This window comes from Mastigoproctus giganteus, chromosome 14, assembly GCF_048544385.1.
Source record: "Mastigoproctus giganteus isolate SK-2022 chromosome 14, ASM4854438v1, whole genome shotgun sequence".
In the NCBI taxonomy this organism is placed as follows: Eukaryota; Metazoa; Arthropoda; class Arachnida; order Uropygi; family Thelyphonidae; genus Mastigoproctus; species Mastigoproctus giganteus.
The window spans coordinates 55,029,664-55,052,037 of NC_143588.1; the positions used below are offsets into that span (position 1 = coordinate 55,029,664).

The window sequence follows — 22,374 nt, forward strand, 5'->3', positions numbered from 1 at the left end:
ATATCAACCACAATGCAACTATCAGCATAGGAAAACCTTATGTGAAAATAACAAATAGATCAAAAAAGGAATATATAATTCATGAAGATGGATTTCTTCCTCCTTAAGTTAGACAAATAAGGAGGAAGACATCTGTCTTCACATATTTCATATTTGTATTTTAATCTATTTGTTATTTTGGTATAATGTTTTCCCTATGCTGATAGTTGCGTCACTGTTTATATTTTTGGAGTCAGGTTGGGGTCTCAATAGTAATTCTGGGTTATTAAATCGCTGGTGTACTGTTGGTACAGAACACATTAAAATGAATTTTATCAATTTTTATCTTTGTATTATATTAATTGTTTTACATGATGCACTAGGCGAGTTGGAAAAGACGCCCTCCTATAAAGAGACCAAGGTAATCCCCTGAATTATTTACTCAAGGTTGCAAAATATAGGAGATAGTGGGCATATAATAGCTCTTATTACACTAAATTATCAAAACTAAAGAACTGAAATGGACTTGGGCAGGAAGACTGATGGACTTAGAAAATAACAAAATCGTATCGAAGAGGAGCTAAAAGAAAAACTGGAAGACAACAATGGAGATGGACAAATGAAATTCAAGAGTCCGTGGGTAATAAACTGGATGGCCATTGCACAAAACGGAAGGAACTGGAAAGTTGCTGGAGAGGCCTTCATCCTGCAGTGGATTGAAAATGGTTGATGATGATGATGATAGAAAGATCAGTAGGTGAGGTGGAACCTATTAAGAAATGTATATGAGTGAGTGATTCAGTGTTAAGTTATGTAAGGTTTTGCTGGTCCAACAAGTTTTCTATAATTTGGTTTCTTCTATCCACAAGTGGAAATTCCCATAACAGGTGGTAATTTGATCGTACAGTGAGTTAAAGTCACATAATAAGCAGAAGGTGCCAACAGATGTCTTAAAAGTTCTTCAAGAAAGAACTAGTGGTATAGGCAAAAGACGCAATCCCCAGCATCACTTAAAGCAACTGTTTCTAAATGGATATTTGAAGAGAAATCTGTCTAGATGGAACCCTTATATGCACTAGAAATGTTGCACATCCATGTGTGGAGGTGAATTTATTTCTGTACCTTCAATATACAATATAGGTCCTGAATTTAGAAGTCATAAGAGGTGTCAGATTAGCCTCAATGCGAGATCATATCTGGAAATCAGATCATAGAGGTAATCAGTATTGCTGCATAAATTGCTTCAATTCCACTTTATGATTTTTTTTATATTCTGTATAAAAGGAAGGAAGAAAGTCAGTCTGGTTTTTTAAGGGTGGTTTGCTTATGGCAATCAGGTTTACTTTTCTATTTTTTTTGAAAAGTGGATATCCTGACTCCTTTTCTAACTTTGTAAGTAACATCTGTCTAGGTAAAACTCTACATAACATTTAAGAAAATATGATTTCATGTCATCTGCTTTTTTTTTTTTTTTTTTGTGAAAACCCCAAACAGGAGGTATTACAACCAATAGTACTTAGTACCGTGTTTGGGATGGAGGTTGAGAAGACAAAAGAAGATATTTGTTAACATTAGATTTGAGCTTCTGTAGACTAATTTTCAGGAAATACATATGAAGGAAGGTCGTTCCAGAAAATTTCAGTTGAATGAATAAACGAGGAAGATGAAAAGTTGGTTCTGTGAGTTTGAAGTTGGACAGTAAATGGATGTTGGCTGGAGGCAGCAAGTGTTCAGACTGTTTCGAAAGAGAGAGCGGAAATTATAGAAGACAATTCAGAAGAACAGTGTCCATGGAAGTATCTGTAGAAAAGAAGAGATTTTTTTCTACAGATAACGTCCATAAGGACAGCGAGTGGAGAAACTCTGTCAGAGATGAGTTATTAAATTAACCTAATTGCCCTCTTCTGAATGGAATCTAGAAGCCTGAGAAAGGTTTTGTGGGCACTGCCCCAGATGTGGGAACAATATTCCATGGTAGGGCGGATTTGCAATGTGTACAGAGTGAACAGCTGTTTGGAAGAAAAGTAACACCGAGAGCAAATGAGAAAACCAAGTTTTTTAGAAGCAGAGGAAGCAATATTTGTAATTTGCATGTGCCAAGAGAGATTAGTTCAGATTAATCCCCAAAAGAGATATATCATCTTGCCTAGAAATCAGGAGTGTCACCAAAGATAAGCATAGGAGCAGAAGAACCCTCTGTGCAAGATATAAGACAAGGCTGATTTTTAGAAGAATTGAAATCAACTAAGTTGTCTTTGCCCCACTGGAGAATTACCTGGAGATTCGCATTTAAGGAATTTGTAGTGGATATTTGAGAAGTTGAAGCTGATTGAGCAGGGCAAGGTTCTCAAAATGGGAAGTGGAATGCAATGTGCTATCATCGGCAAAACTACGGATATGATTTCCAGTCAATGGAAGAAGGTCATTAATATACAAGAGGAAAAGAGTGAGGGAAAGAACTGAACCTTGGAGGGGGGGGGGGGACACCAGAATTAGTGGAGAAGTTAGAAGACAGAGAGCCATCTACCATCACTCTCAGTGAGCTGTCAGGTTTTGGTTTTTTTTTAGGAGCATTAGCGACTAAGGCCATATTGCTCAGGGGATATGTGGTGGTCATTCCCTGACCTTTCCGCATCCTCCGTATTTGGTGGTCATGGGCTCGAACCCTGGTCTAATCAAGAAGCATGTGCAACGCACTGTTGCTCCTTCCCACCTGGCTACGGAGGCGCCATTGTGAGCTGTCAGAGGGAAAACTGGACAACCAATTACAAAAAACAGTTGGCAAACCATAAGATGGCAGCTTGTTTAGAAGAACTTCATGCCAAACACGATTGAAAGTCTTTGATATGTCAAGAGCAACTCCTTGTGTTTTACTGAACTTTTTCATTGAATTTGCCCATAAATGGGAAACATAAGCCAGAATATCACCAGTGAATTGAAACTGACTGAATCCTTACTGGCAATCATTGATCAGATGGAATGTTTCTAGGTAGTTTAACAGTTGGCAGTTAATTGATTTCCCCATTACTTTAGAAAGAGTAGAAGTAATTGCAATGGGATGATAATTGGATGGGAGGGATTTGTCACCCTTTTTAGGAACTGGCTGGATATGAGCAAATTTCCACGCAGAAGGAAAAACACCTTTGGAATAAGAAAGTGAAAAAAGGCAACAAAGAATAGGAGTAAGTTCAGGAGCACAGGTTTTGAGAACAAGTGGAGATATATCATCGGGACCTGGAGCTTTCTTAGCATCAAGATTCATCAAAATCCTTCTGACATCCTTTTTATGGAAGACCACAGGAGTCATTGAATGGAGTGTGTTTGGAATGGTGGGAGGTGTTTTAACCAAGATGATTACTACATCAGCTGGAAGAAAAATGGGATGCTAGCAGGTCAGCTTTAGTCTTGGCTGAATTGACAAAAGAACCATCTGGTTTTGACAGAGGTGGGAGCAAATATGGGGCAAAATATCCCCAGGGGCTCACATCTGGTGAGTATGGGCTTGGCACACCCAGGGTCCTGAGTTGGATATCATCATTCTTCTCTTTCTTGGTGATTCCTTCTCTCTCTCTCTCTCTCTCTCTCTCTCAGGGTAACTCGGGAATTTTTTTGGCTGGTGCAGCATAAGCTCAGGCTTCCTTGCACCATATGGCTAATAATAATAATAATAAAAGTTGCAGCCAATAGCTTTGGCAAGAAACCACAATGCTCGGCTACCATTAGGGCAAGAAGCAAGTTTTCTACTCTTAGCCTGTTCAAACCCCAGTTTGGACTGATTTACAGTTGTTGCGAGCTTTTGTGTAGGCAGAAAATGAAACTAAAGAATTTGGAAACAAGCCAATTATGTTAGGCAACATTGTTCTCTTGAATAGCCTTAGAACATTTATTGGAAAACCAAGGTTTAGTTAAAGGACAAGATTTTAAAGTGGAGTGTGGAATAAAGGATTCCATTCTTACAAGAATAATTTCACTGACACGATCTGAGAAAACGTTGACATCACAAGTTTTTAAACAGTAATCTGACCAAAGAAAAGAAGAAAAGAAATCTTGCAGGTCATCCCATTTTGCATTCTTGTAACCAAACAACGCAAGGTTGGGAATAGCAATGAGATAAAGGCTCCAGTGGAGAACAGACAATCACCAAGTTGTTATCTCAGGTGCCTAAAGGACCACTCACTTCGGCCGAGTACTTAGAAGAGTTGTTTGTGAGGAAAAGATCAAGCGTGTTGACTGTATGGTTAGGATTGTCCGTTATTCTGGTAGGTAAATGAACAATCTGTGCGAGGCATTAGTAATTGCAAAAGCCTCAAAAGAGCATCTCAACCAGCTGGGTCTGTGTGACTAGAGAATGGAAGCCAGCTGGAATTATGAACATTAAATTCTCCAAGGAAAATTACCTCACTGTTAGGAAAGTGGGACTGGAGAAACTCAATTTGCAAAGGGTGGAAGTCAGAGTTACAAGTGATTAGTGGAGTTGGGAGAATGGTAGAGACAACAGATGAATTTGACAGAATGAGGTAGAGAGATTTTAAGCCAGAGAAGATCGAAAAGAGGAGATTCCAAATTAAAAAGTCCGACAGGGAATATCGGAACGGACATATGCACAAGTACCACCTTTGAGACTAAAGGAATTATACAGCAAATAATTTGGGCAACTGAGATGAGCAGTGGTTGAATCAACCGATAACTGAGACTCTGTCAGAAAAAGTACATGGGGGTTTGACAGACTGCAAGTGGAAATGGACATCAATGAGAGTAGAACTGAGACCATGTATATTTGTGAAATGGACTAGGAAGTGTTTGGGATGTTTAGATCTTTTCACAGATAAGCTTACTCTATTTGTTTGACAATTCATGGTGAAGCCACCTCCGTAGCTAGGTGGGAAGGAGGAGCAGTGCGTAGCACATGCTTCTTGATTAGACCGGGGTTCGAGCTCGTCACCATGAAATACGGAGGATGCGGAAAGACCAGGGAATGACCACCGCATATCCCAGAGCAATATGGCCTTAGTTGCTAATGCTCCTAAAAACCAAATAACAAACAACAACAACAATTCATGGTGTATTCAATAGTAAGAAAAGTGGGAGGGACATGACGTATGAAGCAATGAAATTTTTGGATATGGCCTACACATGGTAAGAATATACCCAAATCCTTGATATAATGTGGCCTCGACAATACACCCCACATACACACTACTCGGACTTCCTCCAGTCACTACTTGGCAGAGTACAAGTAGCAAGATAATACACCAGCTGATCTGGAAACATCCTAGAGAGTTACCCATGGATTCGGTCCGGTGTACTAACTAACTAGCAGCCAGCCTGCAAACACTGTTTTATAGCTGTACCCTAGAATGTAAGGAAGTTTGTATCTCACATGATGTCCATCACAACCTCAAAAAAGACATCAGTCATACTGACGTTTCACCAGAACTTGGATCTGGAGCCTAAACATGGGTTCCACCACTTCAAGCCTCGAATAAGCAAAGTGGTGGTATTGCACCAGTTGATGAGTCATCTACCACCTAGTATTGCCTAGTAATACAGAGGGGGTGGCATTCCTCCATGTGGCCTGGTTGGCACACCTCGACCCCTGCTTACGTTGGTTCACACAGGTGGTCACCCACAGTGTGCTTGTGCATGGGGGGTTATACCCAGTATTACTAAGGGTCCCACCATCCTGAAGGTGCAAGCACAGGATTTGGCTGTCACAGACCGTCCAGACTTTTCCGAAATCCGGTCCACTTGATTTGAGTGTCACCTGAATATCAGTTCCATCTGCATTTTAGACTCCTAGGTAGCAAGTACAGCTTGTCTGGCCTATCTGAGAGAATGTCTGCCTCTAGAACATTTTCACCTTGGTTGTCATTGTCTATGTTTATATTGGTATTGTGCGATTGGCATCCCTCAATATCTGGTTTATGTGAGTCTTCTGTTTCTTTATTAGACTGTCTGCTGGTACAGCATTAAGAATAAGCACTGTTGTTTATTATGAATAACTGTACATATTTTCTAAAGGGAAGGTATCCCCATTTTGAGGTATTTTCTCTTTGATACTTGTAATTCACATGCAAAAAAACTAGGGTTAGCATTGAAAATGAGGTTTTCTTTTTTTTTTTTTTTTTGTACCATATAACTGAGAATAAGCGAGATACGGAACCATCACAAATTATGTGACATATTACACTGTTCAACAAAACAATTCTTTGATGAATTTGTTTCCTTTCCTAAAATAGGCAAACTTTACTAATTTTGGGTTGACAAAAACGAAATATGACTTCAGAAATTTTTCATTAGCTCTAGTTTTTGAAATACAGTACTTTGGCTATTGTCTAAGAATATAGTAATTTCAGTAGTAGTCAGAGTTAAAAGTAATATTAAAACAATCGCATATTTACATTTCCTTGATACAACAAAAATCACAGTTGCTTTTAATTAAAACGGGGGAGGAAGGAAAAAAAAAAAAAAAAAAAACTGCACAGGAACCGAAAGTACTTTCTCAAAATGTTGCCTATTCATGACAGCACCTTCTTTTCACTTGATTCCATTTCCGGGGCATCTCTTGCTACTGTCCAACAGTAGACAGAAAGCATAGAAGCTTTCCACCTAACCTGATACAGCAGGCCCTCGTTATAACGCGGTTCGCTTTACGCTGATTCGCTATAATGCTGTTCTTATATTATAGCCCGTATCTGACTATAACGCTGTCACAGATCACTATAATGCTCTTTTACAGATTACATTTTTGACATATTTAACAAAATCGTTTCATTTGACGGAGTCGATAGCTTGAAAATGAATAGCAAAACAGCATTAAAACATTTCCCACGCCGACTTGAGAAATTTTCCCAAGCTCAGTGAAATTTTCTTGCACGCTAATTTAATTGCAGTACAGTGAATTGCTACGTAGTTCCGAGATCAACATTTTAAAAAATGATCAAATATATTGCTTGTAATATTTGCGTTATATGCATTTATACAAAGTCTAGTCATCACTCAGTACAGTATTAGACATCATGCATAACGGAAAGTTTACTTGAACATTGCATCATAATTAATTCAGCCAATGCAGTTACATTTTCGAAGAGCTAATAATGACCGATAGGAATGAAAAAGCAACAATGTCTGGGCGCAGTACGAAGACTATAAATGTAAGAATAAGACTGAATTTGAAAATTAAATTAGACGTTTTGAAGCGAATCGATTCCGGTCAATGACAAGCGGATGTGTGCCATAATTTAGGACTTGCAACTTTAACTGTAAGAACAATTATAAAAAAATAAAGAATTAATTTTAGCAGCGGGAAAGATAGCTGTTCCACTGCAAGCAACTAGGACTAGGCTGGCTATTAGGATTGAAATGGAAAGACTTTAATTTTATTGAAGATAATATTCCATGCTGAATTCAGTTAAGTTAAATATTAAAAAGAGAGAGAGAGAGAGAGAGAGAGAGATTAGCCAATATGATGATCTGAAGAAAACTCGCCTTAAGAAAAAAAAAAAAAAAAAAAATGTGGAACCATTTAAATCTGGTAAGGGCTGGTAGAATAGATTTAAAATCCAGGGAGAAGCCTAGTGCAGATCAAGGAGCCGAAACTTTCAAAAAAGAACTTGTTAAAATTATTGAAAAGGGGTATTACGTGTTATACTTCTCAACAAGTTTTTAACATAGATGAAGCAGGACTTTTTTTTGGAAACGAATGCCTAAAAGAAGTTTCATATTGAAAGAAGAAAAAACATGCCAAGTTTCAAAGCAGCAAAGGATCGGGTGACTTTATTGTTGGGTGGTAACACTGCGCGCCATTTAAAATTAATACCCCTTTTAGTTTATTTGGAAGAGGGCCAAAGTTCAACTCAAAATCCACACATTTTTCATGATTAAATTCATCCATTAAATTAAATCAATTAAATTCATTATTTTAATTGGAATTTTAAGTTTACTTTTGATACGCAAGTAGTTACCACATAATTATACGTATGTAATGCAGAATATTTTATATGTGCAAATATTTGAATATTAAATATTTTGACCGACATTTGTGCATCTTTTCATTACTGTTTATTATTGATTAGGAAATATCCTATGGCACCGACCGCAGTTCATAAATACATGTTACCTTATGGGAAAGCGGTGCTTGCTTAGCACGGATTCACTTAGCACTCTATTTTTCCGGAACGAATGATCAGCATTAAGCGGGGGTCACTTGTATCTTCTTTCCATTGCTGAAATCGCTCACCATGCTCGTTACTCACTGCACCACAGTTGTCAGGGAAGAAGTCCAGATGAGCATCGAGAAAGTGGAGGATTTTCAGTGACATGTTGCAGCCTAATTGATGATACTTTTCTGGAAGGTTGTTCACAGTCTCAACAGTTTCCAGCTCTTTGGTTTCCCAGGAAGTCATGCACAACACTTTTAAAGGCTTCCAAAACTGCACTCTCATTACCCTGGAGGACTCACTCAAAGTTTTCATTCTTTAAAAGTTCACGAATTTACAGACCAAGAAAGATTCCTTCTTTAACCTTAGAATCAATCAACAGTGGAAATTGTCCTCTCAGGTACTTGAAAGCTTCTCCATCCTGGTTCATCCCTTAACAAAGTTCTTCACGAGTCCCAGTTTGATGTGTAAAAGGAGCAGAAGAATTTTGCTTCAATCAACCACAATGTGCTGGACATTTTTTCCCTGGGACACAGATCTTCCCTTGTAATGTGAGGACCTAGCTTGACTATCTCACTTCACACAGGAAAGAGCAGTACTTTGTGGATCCCAATTGCATGCCCAGCAGTATTGAAATCACCTTCAGGTCTCCACAGATCTGCCATTGGTGGTCTTTGTACTCCATTGCTTTCAGAATTAATTTAATATTATCATATGTCTCCGTGTGTGTGTGTGTGTGTGTGTGTGTGTGTGTGTGTGTGTGTGTGTGTGTGTGTGTGTGTGTGTGTGTGTGTGTGTGTGTGTGTGTGTGTACTGGTTCAGGGTGGTTCCCAGGCAAATGCCCATCTCCACCTAAATCATTTAAAACAGAAAATCTGTAAAGTGGACCTGATAAATAAAAAGATAGCTAAGAAATAAGAAGACAAAACATATTTTTGAAAAGAGAAGTAAAGTAAAAAAAAACAAAATTTTAAGTTAAGTTCATAATCTAAGTTAAGTTAAGTGTATAAACAAAAAATTTTGAATAGAAAAGAATAAAAGTAAATATAAGAGAAATGTTTGTGAGTGTAGTAATGCTGTTTATGTCAGGTCACTTTGCCATCAGAAAGCAGCTGATCTCTTCAACTGCAATCTGATGCCCATCCCTGGCATGTGGAGCCGGACCTGGTTCTATTTTTAAAAGCTGAAGCGCCAAAGCGCAATTAAACATCAACAGAGAGAGTGCTAGACTGTTGAGCGCCAGTTGTCCAGCCTTGGGCCGCCCAAACCCAAGAACTGAACAACAAAGGAACAAAAAAAAAAAAAAAAAAATGGCCATGCTGTCCATGTGGACAGCATAGCATGGCCAAGAAGAATTGAAGGAAGAGCACTGCCATTGTGGAGCAAAACAGCTTTTAAACTTAGCTTTGACGAGTCTATGGATAGCTTCCCGTCCTGTGGGTTGTGCTCCACATTCAAAGCTGTCGTCAAACCATTGAGATCACAGCAGGCAACAAGGTTGTTTTCACTTTTAAAATATGGAGTCAAAGCATTTTGCCTGCTCCTATACATGGACACCTTGATATTTGTTTGCAGATGATTCCACTGTTGGAGCCTTGATCCCAGAAGCTCTGCTTTATCTTTTGATAGATCTAGGTCTCAAATTAGATCACTTAGTTCACCTTGAGTGATTCTGTGTGACTCAATCAGCGACTCAGGTTCTCGCACAAAATCAGGATCCTGTGATGTGGAAGGCCCAGGTTGACCATCATTCCTCACAATGTCCCCATCTTTATCAGACTCCAAAGTGTACTCTTCTGGAGGGTGAGGTACAGGCAGACCATCCCCATGTGCCACTGATCTAATAGCTTACGGGATGTTGATGTATTTCACAGTCCACTTCAGTTTTTTTGACATGCCATGCTGAGGAGGAGGCACCAGGCAGAAATAAGTCATTTACACGATATGAATGCACCCTCCAAATCATTGGGACGGCAAAAGGCATTGAATGTTCTTTGTTATCAACCATCCACGGAGATTTACAGCACGTATTACAGAAAATGGGGGGCTCAGGGTTTGTCTTCACCCCCTACCTTACAGCCAAAATAATGATAGTAGTCTGGCTTCACAAGTGGATTCAATTGGTGTTTCTGAGTGGAGAATGTCACATCACCACACACATAACAAAAGCTGTCAACACTGACACTTAACACACATACGTGGCATCCAATCCTAGCCCTTTCTGTAATTTTTGTCCATAAACCTGAAAGGGGGGAAATGAACATCACTTGCAATGTAAATGATACACTAAAATACAAATACAGAAATAAGAAATAAAAAAAATTATTATAATAAAAAAACATGGTGTACAGGTTCCTGTTTCAGTGTTACTAACCTATCTATTCTCTAGACTCTAAAATTCCCTAATATTCACCAATATTCTCCTAAATCATAAAAGGGGCTATATTGTGGAACCAAGAGCTAATTAAGAGTTTTAAATGTTATATTCAATTTTCTCATGCTGAAATTAAGAAGAATTGACTACATTATTTTCAAGCCAGAAACATTTTTGGTTTTGGTGAATTATTAGTATGGTTGATAAACAAAAAATAAAAATCATATCAATTCATTGTATACCTACCTGAATTAAAAAATGAATAGCAACAATTCCCGAGGTTGACATAATTTTTGCACTGTTAGGAATTAAATTAATAAGATTAGGTAGGGTTGACTCTGCAAAGTGGTCTATTTTAGGTCCTAGCTGCTGTGAAAGATACCTAAAAAAATAATAATAAATCCATTTGATTTAATTTTAACAACTTATTCAAAAGATAACTTTATAAAAGACAGAAAACAAAACATTCCTTTTATTACTGATTCCAATAAGGTAGCTGAAGCAACACCAGATAGATGATAAAGTGTAATTTATCATCAATTTAGTTTTGTTTCAGATATGCTGGGCTGTGTGATAAAAAAAAAAAACCAGTAATTCAAATATCCTCATTTTCTATTTATGTTAAGATTACTGTATAAACCTAAGAATATTTTCAGTTCAAAACCCATATCTGACAACTTTTGTCATTCAAACAGCTGGAGTTTAGTTATTTGTATGTAGAAGGAAAAAAAAAAAAAGGGGGGGGGGGGGGATTTTGTTTTTAAATCCACACTGCCTTAGAAATTAAATTTCACAGATGCTGACTACATTTTGTCATACTTATTTGAGAAGCTTAAAGGATTATATACCCAAATTTAAGTGATATGCAGCACGTAATATAGAGTTCCTTTAACTTCCATGACAATTCATTCTAACTAACAAAAATAAATACTTGGCTTATCTTTAATGGTCACTAAATAAAAGATTATTCTAGCCTTACCTTTTATTCCACTTCTCCTTTTCTCATTACTTTGCAATCAACTAGTTCTCACACATTGCTTTCTTTATTAAAATATCTCGGGTGGTAATGGACATGCAGTTATTTCATCGCTGCATGTTCCTTACCACCTGAGATCCTGTCCCTTACCAACAATACAGTGATGAAAACTGTAAACACCTACATTTCAGTTTGAAACTAGTGTAATAGAAAGAGAGCAACTTAAATGTGAATGTGACAAAATAATCAATATAACAAGTATCATACAAGATAACAAGGGAATATAAAACCGAAAAAAGGAATACAAAGACAAGTGCATGTAAAGATTGGCAGATTTTACAAGTTAATAGCCTTCTGAGGGTTTGATAGCCCTGATTAAGATTATTATCATTAGTCATACGGTGCAAGGAAGACTGAGGCTTATACTGCACCAGCTAAAAAAATTCCCGAGTTACCCTGAGAGAGAGGTAAAGGAGTCACCAAGAAAGAGAAGAATGATGATATTCAGCTCAGGGGACCCTGGGTGTGCCAAGCCCATACTCACCAGATGTGAGCCCCTGGGGTTAGCACTAACAAAGGAAGTACTTAACAGTCTGAAATTTTAGCCAATCTCAAAGACTTTAATAAAGGCAAACAGTAAAAAGGCCAACAATAAAACAGATTCAGGAAAGAAACTATTTAACCCCAGGGGCTCACATCTGGTGAGTATGGGCTTGGCACACCCAGGGTCCTGAGCTGGATATCATCATTCTTCTTTTTCTTGGTGATTCTCTCTCTCGGGGTAAATTCAGAAATTTTTTTTTTTTTTTTTTTGGTTAGAAGTATTTAGAAGGGAATATTCTACAATGGGATGTGTTTATTGGCTGCATGATGTATGGGTTCACATGCCAATTTGCATATTCTGTGGAAGTAAAAACTAATGAACTGAACCCTACATGTTGAATTACTGGGTTACTGCAACTAGCAAATCTCAGTCAGCTGGTGCAGGATGCCCTGCTCATGTGGGAGAGACAGCACTGCACCCTCTAACTGCAAAACAAATTAAAGAGATCTAAACAATTTCTTTGAAATGAGTTGCAGGCGAAAACATATCATGCTGCTACGGAGAAAGATAGGACAAATGGCAATAAAAATTTGTGAATGAAAAAAAAAATAAATAAAATAAAAATAAATAAATAATCGTAGCCTACTATAATTTTTTTATTTTTATTTTGCATGGCCACCCCAGCATATAAACAGAAAATTCATTTATTTATAAATAGAATAATTTTACAAAATAGAGAAATGAAAGAAAACTAATACTTCACGCAAAGTTTGCTGTGGAAGCTTTTGTGGTATAAAAGACTACATTCAGCTTGCTTAGCAACAATAAAGATATCTAATTTCATTTCACTCAGTAATGCAAAAGGCATGTCATATTGACATTATTCACTACTTTCTGAAAAAAATGAATAAAGTTTTTCATGTTCACCTGATGGTAGTAACTTATCTGACCCCACAGTTGAATAACAATACACATTATGGCAACAAAGGAATTTCTTTATGCTGGAGCATAAATAGCATATAAAGAGTGCATAAGAATGGAAAGACAATCACATATGCATATGAATTTATTGAAAAAGTAATGAATTTAGAAAGAAAGTACAGTGGGGGAGGGGGGAAGGTTAACCCAGAAATTTTGGGAACAGCCTTGTTTCTTTCTTCCAAGGCTGAAATGTAGAATAAAGAAGGCCCAACAGGGCCATTGAAGGACAATCTAGTTAAAATCAATTGGGGGGGGGGGAGATGTGCTATGGAAAAGAAAAACCGAGATACAGTGGATTCTGGTTATTTGACACTGGTTAATTGGGATAGCCGTTTATTTGGGAAAAAGAACAGAACCAAATAAAGAAAATAGCCAGTGTTTTCTTCACTTAACTGGGACAACGGGGCAGGAGATCGCAGCACTCGAGATTAACCCATGATTGTCTCCGATCTTAACACATGGTCTGGTCGGATTTCTGAAGGTCACAACCATAAAACAATTAGCAGTTTCCGGTTTATTGGGCTTTTCTGTTAGTGCAATCTATTATAAACAGATAGTAAACTCAATCTTATTGAATTTGCAATAATACCGACAGCTGGAATTCTGTGGGTTTTTATGTTATTACGGTGAAATGCTTTCCCCTTCTATGAAATCTTCAATCATATAAAAAATATAAATTTTTCAGAATCTTCTCTTCATTTCTATTTTTTAAGCTTCTTAACTTGTTACTCCTGATCTCACTTGCACATATTGTGTTACTTGCAATTTGTGCATGCCATCATCATCATCAGCCATTTTCAATCCACTGCAGGATGAAGGCCTCTCCAGCAACTTTCCAGTTCCCTCTGTTTTGAGCACTGGCCATCCATTTACTACTCAAAACCTCATGAATTTCATCTATCCATCTCCGCCTTTGTCTTCCAGGTTTTCTTCTAGCTCCTCTTGGGTACCATTCTGTTATTTTCTTAGTCCATCTGTCATCATGTCTTCGAGCTATGTGTCCTGCCCAAGACCATTTTAGTTCTTTAGTTTTGATAAGAATGTCCTTTACTTGAGTTTGCTGCCTAATCCATGTGTTTCTCTTCTTATCTAACAGTCTGATTCCCAATATAATTCGTTCCATTCTTCGCTGTGTAGTTCTTAGCTTCTCTTCCATTCTTTTGGTGAGTGCCCAAGTTTCACTTCCATAAGTCATGATGGGGAGTATACATTGATTCATTATTTTACGTTTCAGACAAACTGGGATATTGCTCTTCAGTATGTGACTATATTTCCTGAATGCTATCCATCCAAAATTTATTCTTCTTTTGACTTCCAGCCATTTATCATTATTACAGCTAATAACTTGTCCCAGATAAGTATATGACTCCACCTTTTCAATTACTGCTCCTTCCCTTTCCGTGGCATACTTGTTCATCATTACTTTTGTTTTAGCCATATTCATCTTTAGTCCAAAATCCTTACTAACTGTGCATAACTGATTAAGATTTTCCTCTAATTCTTTGGGATCGTGGCTTATGACCACAATGTCATCTGCAAATCGTAAATGGTTTAGGTACTCTCCGTTCACATTGAAGCCTTTCTGCGACCAGTCTAATCTTCTGAAAGCTTCCTCAAGGGCAGCAGTAAACAGCTTCGGAGATATTATGTCTCCTTGTCGAACTCCTTTCTCGATTTTAAATTTGCTACTGTCTTTGTCTAGTCTAATAAAGGATGTAGCACTCTCATATATTTTCTTCAAAATCATAATATATGGAGTATCTATGCCTTGTCTTTCCATTGCCCGAAACATTGCCTTATGCTGTATGGAGTCAAATGCCTTTTCATAATCCACAAATGCCAGGCATAATGGTGTTTTGTATTCATTTGCTTTCTCCATTAGCTGTGATATTACGTGAAGGTGATCCATAGTTGAGAATCCTGTCCTAAAGCCAGCTTGCTCTTTCGGTTGATTCTCATCAAGTATTCTTTCTAATCTGTTAGTAATGACCCTTGTGAACAACTTGTAGATGTGGGATAACAAGCTAATTGGTCTATAATTTCCAATTTCTGATTTATCTCCTTTCTTATGCAGCAAACCTATGATTGCATTATTCCACTGCTTAGGCACCACACCTTTTCTAATGCACTTTGTGAAGAGCCTTGCCAGTTTTTGTGTTATGTCTCTTCCTCCCAATTTTAACAACTCTACAGTAACTTCATCTTCCCCCGGGGCTTTCCGATTCTTCATTTTCTTCAATGCATGTTCTACCTCATCAGGAAGAATATCGGGTATGTCGTATGTGTTGCTACTTTGCAATCCATCTTCCCCACTGCTGGTATTATTCCCTCGCTCCTTGTATAATTCTCTATAGTAGTCTTCTGCTATTTGAATTATGCCTTCTCTGCTGTTTATAAGTACACCATCACTATTCTTCAGTTTCAGTATCATTTGTCTTTCTGTATTACTGCTCATGGCTGCTGATTTAAATCCTTTGTTTTCCCTTAATGCTTGTTCTACTTTTCTTGTGTTAAATCTTCTTATGTCCTCTCTGAGTCTCTTTCTAATGGCTTTGCATAACTCAGTATACTCAATTTTCTCCCTGTCAGTGTTTTTCTTGCTCTTCATTTGTCGCCTTTGGTTCATCATGACAAGTGTTTCTTGACTAATTTTTTCTTCTTTGGATTTCTGTTTCCCTATAGGTTTCTTGGGCTTTATCACTTTCAGAAAGTTGTAATATTCCTCGTCGATATCTTGGTCCTGAGCAGTCTGCAGAAGCTCAAACTTGTTCTTAAGTTCCAGTACATACTGCTTTTTCTCCTCCTCTGTTATTTCAAAGACCTTTGTATTATTTACTCGAGTCAGTTTTTTCCTTTCCTTTATCTATATCAAGTGTACATCTTACCATTCTGTGATCACTTCCAACATTTACCTTATTCAGGACCGTAACATCATTCACAATATATCTTCTGTTAGTGAGGATGAAGTCGATTTCATTAGTTGTTAATCCATTTGGACTCTTCCATGTCCACTTTCTGTTCACTCTTTTCTTGAAAAAAGTGTTCATTACTGACAGTCCTTGAGATTCTGCAAATTTCACAAGTCTTTCACCTCTTTTATTTCTTTCACCAATTCCAAAATTTCCTATAGTTCCTCTTTCTGCGCTGTTTTGCCTTTTTCCAACCTTAGCATTGAAGTCCCCCATAATAATAGTGTAGTGGGTTTTCTGCTCATCTAGAAGACTCTCAATTTCAGTGTACATTTCTTCAACCTCTTCATCATCATGGCTCGATGTTGGTGCATAAATCATTATAATCTTTAGCTTGTACCTCTTAGAAATCTTGAATATTAGTCTTGACACCCTTGGTGATGTACTTTTGAATTCCAAAATGTTGTTTTTAAAATCTTTATGGACCAGAAACCCAACTCCACCTTCACTCCTTTCACTGTTTCCATTGGTGTACAGCAGATTTCCACTTGATAAACTTATAAGTGATTCATTTCTTCTTCTTGTTTCAGCCAAACCGATGATATTCCAATTCACATTTTCTAATTCCTTTTCCAGCTCTAATATCCTGTCTTCACTGATGAGTGATCGTACATTATAACAGGCCAAGTTCAATTTCCGTGCATGGCAGCCTGGTCGTACCCAGAGATTCTTAGCACCCTCTGCTTCCACTCTGATCCTCTCGCTGCCGTAAGAGGGAGAGTGAAAGCTGCTGGGGACTGAGGGCCATTTGTATTGTTGTGCTCTCATTGCTGGAGGGTTTGGTCTTTTCCTCTTCATGCTGACCAGGCGTCTTGAAGAGAACCACTCTACATGTTCGTTGCCACCTAAGTGACGTAACAGGGCTTACCATCGAGAAGGTGTGCATGAGTGGATTTTAGGGAGGCAGGCCAACCGGACTTCTCCTAAATCTTCTGTAATAGAGAGATATTGGATCCATCAGTGTTTTAGACTGAGTGTCTGATAACACACAGGATACCTGTTCCCCTCTAAGCCCCCAAACATAAACATGTGCATGCCATGTTTATGTTTAAAATTTAACCCCCCCTCCAAGTCAGTGAACAGAAATATAAACTAGTTTGTATGTACATATTACAGTATGTATTAATTAAGCTATGCATGTAAGAGAATTTATTTTTATCTTATTAACCTGTGGAAAACATTCTTTCAATTTTCATGTATAATTTAATTTTTTAATTAGCAAGGTAATAAAGTGTAATTTTATGCTTAATATATCTTTACTTTTATAGTCTGTGGATAATATTCCTCATATTTTTGCTTATTAGAATTGCTGTTTAATAGAATTGAAATTCAATTCACAAACATGATCACAATGAATGACTTGGCGCTTACCGCATATTGTATAGTACGATGAAATCACCCTAAGAAGAGTCCTTTGTAGGGTGATTTCACAGTACAGAGAATCAATTGTTATGATCGAAACTGTACTTTAACTATTTACTTGAAACTTTGCATAATTGGGGTAGCCGCTTAATCGGGCCAAAATGCACTAGTCCCAATGTGTGCCAAATAACTGGAATGCACTGCATTTACAAACTGTGATGCAATTTTTATAGCTTGGGCATTTCTAGGATTCCATTATATTTCACAAAACAGCGCATAAAAAAAATCTGTAATTTTATTTTTAGTTTATATAAAATTATCAACCAAATAACTGTAGCAGCACGATTATCAATTAACTGTAGGTCAATTATCATGTTTATATAAAAAATTATTAACTACAGAAACATTTTACATCAAAAAATACAAAATAATCCTATTCAGCTTTTCACTATTATCCCATTTTCTTTAGATTTTATATTAAAGTGAAACTAGTATTCTGAACAAGTTGATTTGTAATTAGCTGCCATTTGCAGAATTGGTGGATCATTACAGAATTATAATAATGCACCGATTTGCACAATTCTGCAATTTGCAAAAATTTTTTGTCACCTTTTATAATGAGCTGTTAGGAGGATATTAAATACAAAAGCAACTAAGGCTGTGAGCACAGCTGCCAACTTTTGACTTTCAAAAAGTTTCTGTTGATTTCAACAGACAAAAATTCAGTTTTCTTTGATATAGACTGCTGCAGGTATTTAAATTTTCATGAACATTGAGTCAAAGTTAAAGTTCTGTTCATAACAATGGACCTGCTGTCTAGACTTGGCTATCAGCAACATTTTCAAAGGTTCACCAGAAAGAGAAGAAACAAAAGTCTCCAAGGCAAAATGCGTTGGTCCCAAAGGAACTATTTATTGTTGGTGACTATCGTCAGGGAGACGGAGAATATACTATGCAAGAAGAATAGGGGGAACAGGACTAGAGTATGTCTGCCAGGGGCAAAAGTTGATGACATTGTAGAGCAGATATCTTTTAAGGGCACAAACGGTGATACTGTTGTTCATGTAGGAACTAATGACATTAAGAGTAGATCTGCAGATTTACTCAACAATTACAGGTCAATGTTGAAAAAAAAATTTGCACGTTAGGGTTGAAACCCCGGGGGCTCACATCTGGTGAGTATGGGCTTGGCACACCCAGGGTCCTGAGCTGGATATCATCCTTCTTCTCTTTCTTGGTGATTCCCTTCTACTTTTCTCTCTCTCTCTCTCTCTCTCTCTCTCTCTCTCTCAGGGTAACTCGGGAGCTTTTTTTTTTTTTCCTGGTGCAGCATAAGCCTCAGGCTTCCTTGCATCATATGGCTATTAATAATAATAATAATAATAATAATAATGTGAAATTGTCTGCAATTCTGCCCAGGCACAATAGGAGGGAATATATGATGAGAGCCTTGTCGATTAATTCGGCCCTGGAAAGATTGTGCAAGGCTCAAGGGGTAGAATTTGTTTCAGGCTGGCCTCTGCTTGTTGACAGGACAGACTGCTTCTACAAGGATGGGGTACACTTAAATAGAAAGAGTGCAAGAATATTTGTGGATGCTATCGAGGCAGTGTTAGGTGGATCGGAAAACTGCTAGCTTGGGGAGATACACAGCCTAAAAGTGCCGCATGCAGATGCAAAAGTGATTCTTGCACTGCTTCTATTAGAATGAGCAGCAGCATAAAAAGTAAGGCAATGGAGATTTCCAGGACTGTTGGGAGTCATAGTGGAACAAATAAATACATGGGCTGTGTTAGGGTAACTAAGAGTAGAAATAGGTGCAGGTATACTTGCATGTACACCGATGCTAGGAGTATAGTTAATAAATTTGATGAGCTTGGAGTGCTAGTCAAGACATCAAAGGCAGATATAGTTGGGATATGAGCAATGTGGTCCTAGTCAGGTATCAGCAGTGCAGAATTGAAATTTCGGGAGTACAATGTGTACAGAAAGGATAGACAAGACAGAAAGGGATGAGGGGTTATGCACTTAGTTAAGAAACAAAATCTATGGAAGTGCATCCAATTGATGTTGGTGGACAATGTAATGTTGAGTCTGTTTGGTGTAAGATAAGCACTGGGAAAGGAAAAATGAGTAGGTGTGTGTTATAGGTCAAACGAATCTGATGATTATAATGAGAAAATGTGCAGAGAAATAGTGGGCCAGTAAATCAAAAGGTCTTATAATGGGGAATTTTAACTTTCCAGATATTGACTGGAACTTGTGGGTCACTTGCACACTAGCAAGATTTTTTTGGATTAATTAGATGACTGTTTACTATAGCAGCATGTTTGTTCGAGAGGCAACCAGAGGGAGTAATACTCTCGATCTGATTAACAGCAGTTATTGATCAATTCTTCAAATAGGCCTCTGGGGTTGGGTATATTCATACTATGATTTTTTTAGTGTTTCTCACCAACCATTGGAGTAAAAAACGAAAGACGATCTGATGAGACGATATATTTAATATGAATTTAATTAATTTAATTGAATTTAATATATATTTAATATGATGAAAGACGATATATTTACTGTATATCACAGTTGTCTTATTTTAAAATTGCTATCATCAGAATTATGGAATTTTGTTTTGTTTGTAAATAAATTTATTGTAAATATTAAAATTTTAAGAATTTGGTTTTTCGTCTTTCACTTCAATGATTGGTGAGAAACATTAAAAAAAATCATAGCAGTGATTGATCATGCATTAAGAATTTGCAGATAAACAAACCACTGTGTGACAGTTATCACAATGTACTGATATGGGAATTACTTAAAGATGTAACCTACCATCTAGGCCGGTGTTTCCCAACGTGGGTCCCACGCCCCACATGGGGGAAATTTGATTGTTCAGGGGGGCAATTCAAAAATTGCTCGTCTAGAGTTTAAAACAACCGCCTACTATGACTTAACTTGTACAAAAGAAGAATTGTTGGTAAAGTCTCTGTTTATTGCTCATTCTGCAAATGTCAATCGTACTCTTGAGGCTAGTTATGAAATTTCTTTACTCATTGCTAAATCTGGGAAAAATCATACTATAGGAGAAAATTTAATCAAACCATCAATATCAGCATTTCTTAAAACAGTTCTGGAAAAAGATGACAAAGACGTGAAAGCTAAGCCACTCAATAACAATACTGTTAGCGGAAGAATAGATGAAATGAGTGAAGATATTGAAATACAACTTGTTGGAAAGCTGAAACTTCTCAAGAAAATTCTCAGTGCAAATGGATGACTCAACTTTGAGAGACAGTGAAGCCGTACTGATAACTTATGTAAGATATATTGATGAAGGTAATTTTTCTGAAGAAATGTTATTCTGTAAATCATTAGAGAGCACCATTACCTCCAAAGATATATATAATAAGCTAAACAATTACTTAGATGACAATAATATATCAATGAAAAATATAACATCTTGCGCCGCAGATGGTGCTCCTAATAATTTAAATTCTATACAGTGGGACCAACTGATGATGTTACCAACAGCAAATTCAAAATGGGAAGCATTCAAAGAACTTATCTTGGAAGCTACTAGGCTTTACATACCAACTAAGAAATATTGTTCAAGGTTTAGGCCAAAATGGATGTCAGATGAACTAATGAGGCATATGGCAGAGAAGAAAAATGCATGGGATACTTACACATGACACAGAAGCCTATGATAGATACAAGTTGATATGCAACCAAGTTACAAAGGAGGATAGGCAGGCGAAGGCAGATTACGAGAAATCCTTGGCAAAGGATGCGAAGAAAAACAGCAAAGAGTTCTTTACTTATGTAAACTCTAGAAGGAAGTGGATGAATCAGATTGGTCCACTTGATATTGATGGGTCAACTGTTGATGATCCTGCTCAGGTAGCTAACAAACTAAATGAATATTTTGCATCGACATTAACACGAGGAGTTATTCAGCGAGGGGAATGCCAGAGGTATATTCAACTCTAGCAGTAAGCTACAGAATCTTGAAATAACTGTGAGTAAAGTGGAGGAGAAATTGTTGAAGATAAACACAAGAAAGGCACCCGGGGTGGATGGGATCTATCCAGTTATATTAAAGGAGACAGCAAAGGAAGTAAGCAAACCCTTAGCCATAATTATGAGAGCTTTCTTGGACTCAGGGGAGGTACCCATAGACTGGAAATGTGCAAATGTGACCCCAATTCACAAAGGAGGATCAAAGGCTGACACAAGTAATTATAGACCTGTAAGCTTAACTTCTGTTCCAGGAAAATTAATGGAGGCACTGGTTAAAGAAGCACTGCAGGATCATCTAGACAAGACTTCAGTTATAGCTCGGACACAGCATGGTTTTGTTAAGGGGAAGTCTTGCCTGACCAATTTGATTGGATACTATGATGCAGTCACAAAAGAACTGGATGCAGGAATAGCTTTGATATTATATACTTGGATCTTAGAAAGGCTTTTTATACTGTTGCACATGGAAGACTGCTACACAAATTGGAGCAGTGTGACATTGGAGGCAAATTGTTGCTATGGATAAAGGGATGGTTGAGTGGCAGAAGACAGAGTGGTAATCAATGGACACTGCTCATCGTGGACTAATGTTATTAGTGGAGTCCCTCAGGGCTCAGTGTTGGGTCCATTATTGTTTTCTGTATTTATAAATGATATTGATGATGGTATATCAAGCTTAATGTCCAAGTTTGCAGATGATACAAAGGTTGGCAGGGTTGTCAAGGACACTACTGACACTATGCTGCTGCAACAGGATCTGGAAAGGTTGAGCAGATGGGCTGAGAGGTGGCAAATGAAGTTTAACATTGACAAATGTAAAGTACTACACATGGGAAACAGCAACCCCAGAGCAACGTATCAACTCTGTGGTACTACACTGACAGTGGTAGAGAATGAAAGGGACTTGGGGGTGTTTGGGCAGGCAGATATGAAGTTCTCTGAGCAGTGAAGACGGGTTGCAAGAGTAGCTCATGGAGTATTGTCAATGATATACAGGAATTTTTCCAGCAGGG

The 22,374-nt window shown here is 37.6% G+C and overlaps 1 protein-coding gene across 1 annotated transcript in view; it reads right to left on the minus strand.

Moving 5' to 3' along the window:
- chb (CLIP-associating protein) overlaps positions 1–22,374 on the minus strand; it is a 1,004,436-nt gene that overhangs the window by 436,600 nt on the left and 545,462 nt on the right. The window contains exon 16 of the mRNA XM_090388867.1: positions 10,759–10,894. Coding sequence (XP_090244993.1) covers positions 10,759–10,894 — 136 coding nt within the window. The remainder of the gene's footprint in view (positions 1–10,758; positions 10,895–22,374) is intronic.